General features: G+C 35.1%; 1 protein-coding gene across 1 annotated transcript in view; it reads left to right on the top strand.

Moving 5' to 3' along the window:
• Nucleotides 1-4005, top strand: part of LOC106468762 (homeobox protein cut-like) — a 45781-nt gene extending 41776 nt beyond the window's left edge. The window contains exons 12-15 of the mRNA XM_013929202.2: nucleotides 224-491; nucleotides 829-1166; nucleotides 1385-1565; nucleotides 2564-4005. Coding sequence (XP_013784656.2) covers nucleotides 224-491; nucleotides 829-1166; nucleotides 1385-1565; nucleotides 2564-3576 — 1800 coding nt within the window. The 3' untranslated portion in view covers nucleotides 3577-4005. The remainder of the gene's footprint in view (nucleotides 1-223; nucleotides 492-828; nucleotides 1167-1384; nucleotides 1566-2563) is intronic.
• The last annotated feature ends 244 nt before the right edge of the window (nucleotides 4006-4249 follow it).

Below are 4249 nucleotides of genomic sequence, written 5' to 3'. Positions count from 1 at the left end.
AAACCTTATTTTCAATAAGCAATCCTGAAAAATATTTGGGGGTGCTTAACTTTTTTCCAGGTGTATACTTAAAATGAGATAAGTTTAGAATTCCTATGTAGCTAAAAAATGATGTTAAAATTGTATTTTCTAATAAAGATATTTTCAATGTTATTCGTAGGTTACCATTCACATCTAAATAATTAAACTGCATATATTAATAATTTATTCATATTAAAATTAGGTTAAGGAACTACTCAGCCAATTTTCTATCAGCCAGCGTCTGTTTGGAGAGAAAGTATTGGGACTGTCGCAAGGTTCTGTTTCTGACCTGTTAGCCAGGCCAAAGCCATGGTACATGCTTACCCAGAAAGGTAGAGAACCTTTCATTCGAATGAAGATATTCTTAGAAGATGAAAATTCTATCCACAAGCTTGTTGCCTCTCAGTACAGAATTCCTCCAGAGAAGTTAATGCACCCAGATGTGTACCTTGGAAGTAAGACTGTTCCAGGTTAGTCTTCTGCAGGTTGAATGTTAGTAGTTAGTTGTTAATCAGGACATTTTTTCATATCTTTTATTCTGTTGAAAACTAGTTTCCTGACTTTACTTTGTCTGAGAAGTACGTTAATTTGTGCATTGCTAAGCTTTCTCAAGCTACTATGATTCATTGTATACTTTCAAAACTGTTATTTGAGAAAATGACTTCATTATATTGTTAGAGTTAACAAATGTTGTGTCCTTTTGAAAACTCATTTCAATTTTATAGTACATTGTAACTAAACAGATTAGTTTGCAAGTTAACTTAATATTTATGCAATATGCGTGTATTATCTGTTTCTTACTTCTAGGGTCCAGCAAGACACTATCCCAAATTTCAGATTTAAGTATTCCTGAGCATCTACCACTGGAAAATAACTACATTCCACTTTCTAAAACTTCTGTCCCAGTAAAGCTATGCCAGACTTCTCCAGAAACTGTAGAAAAATCTTTGTCTGATTTTAACCCTAATCTAACACATTGTGTTACCACAACACCTAGTATCAGCTCTAGACATTATGTACAAAATTCTCGTCCCTATGTACATCCATCAGTGTATGAAATGGCAGCTCTGACAACAGATCTGGATACACAATCCATAACGTCCAAGGTGAAAGAAACTCTCTCGGTTCACAACATAGGCCAAAAGGTTTGTATCTCCACGAAAAGTACTCTAATCAAATATATATTTGTGATATAGCTAACCTAAGATACTCTCCCCTAAATAGGTAACATCTACTTCTGAAAGTGCTTGAGATATCGGTTACGTTATTTTGCGATATACCAATTGTTATATTTTTACATAATTTCTCATTACCATGAATTTATCAAAGTGATAAGTAAATCACAAAATATTCTGTATTTTAGGTTTTTGGTGAAGCTGTTTTAGGTCTTTCGCAAGGGTCAGTAAGTGAACTGCTGTCCAAGCCCAAACCCTGGCACATGCTCAGCATTAAAGGTCGTGAACCTTTCATTCGCATGCAGATGTGGTTGAATGACCCTCATAGTGCTGATAAACTCCAAGCACTGAAGAATGATAGGAGGGAAGGTAAGAATACATATATATATATCATATAAATAAAAAGATTTGGCTATTGTCCTTGGTTTCTCAATTACAAGGTTAATAAGGAACACTGGAGAAAATATGATTCTCAACCTAAGAGCTTAAAGTTCCTCTTATAAAAAAATATTGTAATACAGTCAAATAAAATGAGGATAGGTGCTTCTTTTTTTTTTGCTACCACTGAAGTCAGTGTAAAAAAACTATTATCATATGTTACATACAACAGACTATTAACAGTGTTATACATTTACATGTAAATACTTATGGTAAGGTCTGTATATATATAAAACAGTGTTATAAAGTTACAAGTATTTTATTACTTAATATTTTATACACACACACATATATATACCTAGATGCTAATTTTTATTCTATCTTTCAGCTGCTAGTTTACTGCCATCTTCAGGGAAGTCCTTATAAGGGCCATTTCTGTGTTGGTTGTGGCCGAAATTCTATCCTAGGTCTTTTGGTTATAAAGGCTTGTGCATTATCCACTCAACTGGGGGTGGTTTTAGGCTGATTGCATGGGCTGGTAGTTAGGGCACTCAATTCGCAATCTGAGGGTCGCGAGTTCGAATCCCCATCGTCAAATATGCTCGTCCTGTATGTTGGGATTAAGATCTTATGGGGATAAAAATTATTAACATTTCTCGGAATTACATGACACACTCATTTTTCTCTAATGTAATAAGAAAGGTATTTTTTACACATACGTGAGAACCTAACATGATAAATCGGGAACATGAAAACTGTAGTTTCATTATTGTAATAATTGTTTGTGTTTTCAGGGTTTGTGCATGCTTTTTCTGGTAAATTATTTAGTTTCTGACCATGCCGACAGTTTTATTTACTAACGGAATCTGTAATATTCATAATCGTATTCTATATCTGTAAAATATTGCGTCAGGTCACCTATATCATAATAATCTGTATTAAGAAACGTTATTTTATGGTATGTATGATAAATATATTGCTTGTTGCAGCCAACAAACGCAAAAGGAACCACCATGACACCCAGAAACTTAGCAGCCCACACAAAGAGAACCACATCTTTAAAAACAAGCTTCCTCTTCTTTCGCCGTATTCATCAGCTAAGAAACCACGAATCCTGTTTTCTGAGGAGCAGAAGGAAGCACTTCGTTTGGCCTTCTCCATGGATCCTTATCCAAGCACTGCCACCATCGAATTTTTAGGAAGTGAGCTTAACCTATCTATTCGAACAGTTACGAACTGGTTTCATAACTACCGTATGCGTCTCAAACAACAAACATCGCCAGCGGTACAGCAGAATGAACAGAAACTAAACGGTAACAGTATTCTCGTGCCTGCACTGAATGAATCAAACACTGGTTTTGACCCTCTCCAATTTCGTTTTTTATTGAATTGCAGACTAGCTGAAGTAAATAAGGAGAAGGGGAAAGCTCCAAAGATTTCTAATACGTACAGAAATTGCTCTCCTCTCATTGCACTAAACGAAAACTCAGTTATTTTAGACCCGGGCGTATCTGGACAGCAAAGTGGAGGCAGCAGCTGTAGCAGCTTTCATTCTGGTCCTTTTGAAGCTGTTAGTAGAAGCCCAGATAACCACTTAGCGAGTCATTTAAACGACTATTCCAACTCCTCTCATGATCGAGAAAATAGTGATCGCGAATCATTAGAAGAACAACAAACGTCACTATCTTCTTATAATCACCATGTGAACCAATATGGTCTGAAACGAACAGTGGCTACCTGTACTAGTAGTAATAGGAGAAAACCTGCCATGCCTCAGTGGGTGAATCCAGAACTGAAATATTCTCCTGACAGTGATGTCAAAAGTGATGACGACGAAAACGCCCAAGATGATAACACGGACAAGGGGGAAATCATCAATGGTGTCTGTGTTAGGCAAACAGGAGACTTCAATCTAGACTTATTGAAACCACAAAATACAGTTGAAGTTGAACTTGTTCCAGGTTATCTCTCACAACTGTTTCAAAAAAGAACAAATAATTGAATTTGAGGATAAAAGAAATTCCAACTCAATCGATGGAAGAAGAAGAAAAATTGTTGATCAAGAAGTCAACTGTGATAATCGTGAAAGCATTTTGAGCTTAAAAGGAATAGATGACTGGTACAAAGAAGGATATTAAAAAATACAAAAACTAACAATTAAATGTTGAAAGTGAAAGACAATAAAGTTTTAATTGACAAAAATGTTTGCCAGAGAATTCTGAATTGAGGTACAAACCCTTCATAGAAATGTTTTTTCGTTTGGTACCTGTGCGTGTTCAAAATAAGTCAGAGATGGTATTTGTTTTCTAGGCATTGAGTCAGTAAGTGTCTGACTTTGAACGAAAGTATACCAACATGAACTTATACAGCTAAACCGAAATCTTGCTATGGGAAAATAAAAATAAGTCGACACTTGTGATTCCTGCACTTTCAAACAGAAAAAAAAAAAAAAACTTCATTGTGATATTGATCTGTTAATCTTTAATACAAAATCTCGGTTCTTGGTTAATCCAAGAGAAAATTCAAACTTGTACTTTTTTTAGAAAATCGCCAAGTTTCAAGTACAGCCACCTAGTAGAAAAAATCAAGTGTAAAATAGACTTAATTTGATTCTTGACAAAATCTGTTAGCGACATGTTTGTGTTTTCCAGGTAACAACGTGTAAATTAATTACC

This window comes from Limulus polyphemus, unplaced genomic scaffold (genome assembly GCF_000517525.1).
Source record: "Limulus polyphemus unplaced genomic scaffold, Limulus_polyphemus-2.1.2 Scaffold3153, whole genome shotgun sequence".
NCBI lineage: Eukaryota > Metazoa > Arthropoda > Merostomata > Xiphosura > Limulidae > Limulus > Limulus polyphemus.
Note: the sequence above shows the minus strand (reverse complement) of the source record. Positions and strands in the feature narration are given on the sequence as shown.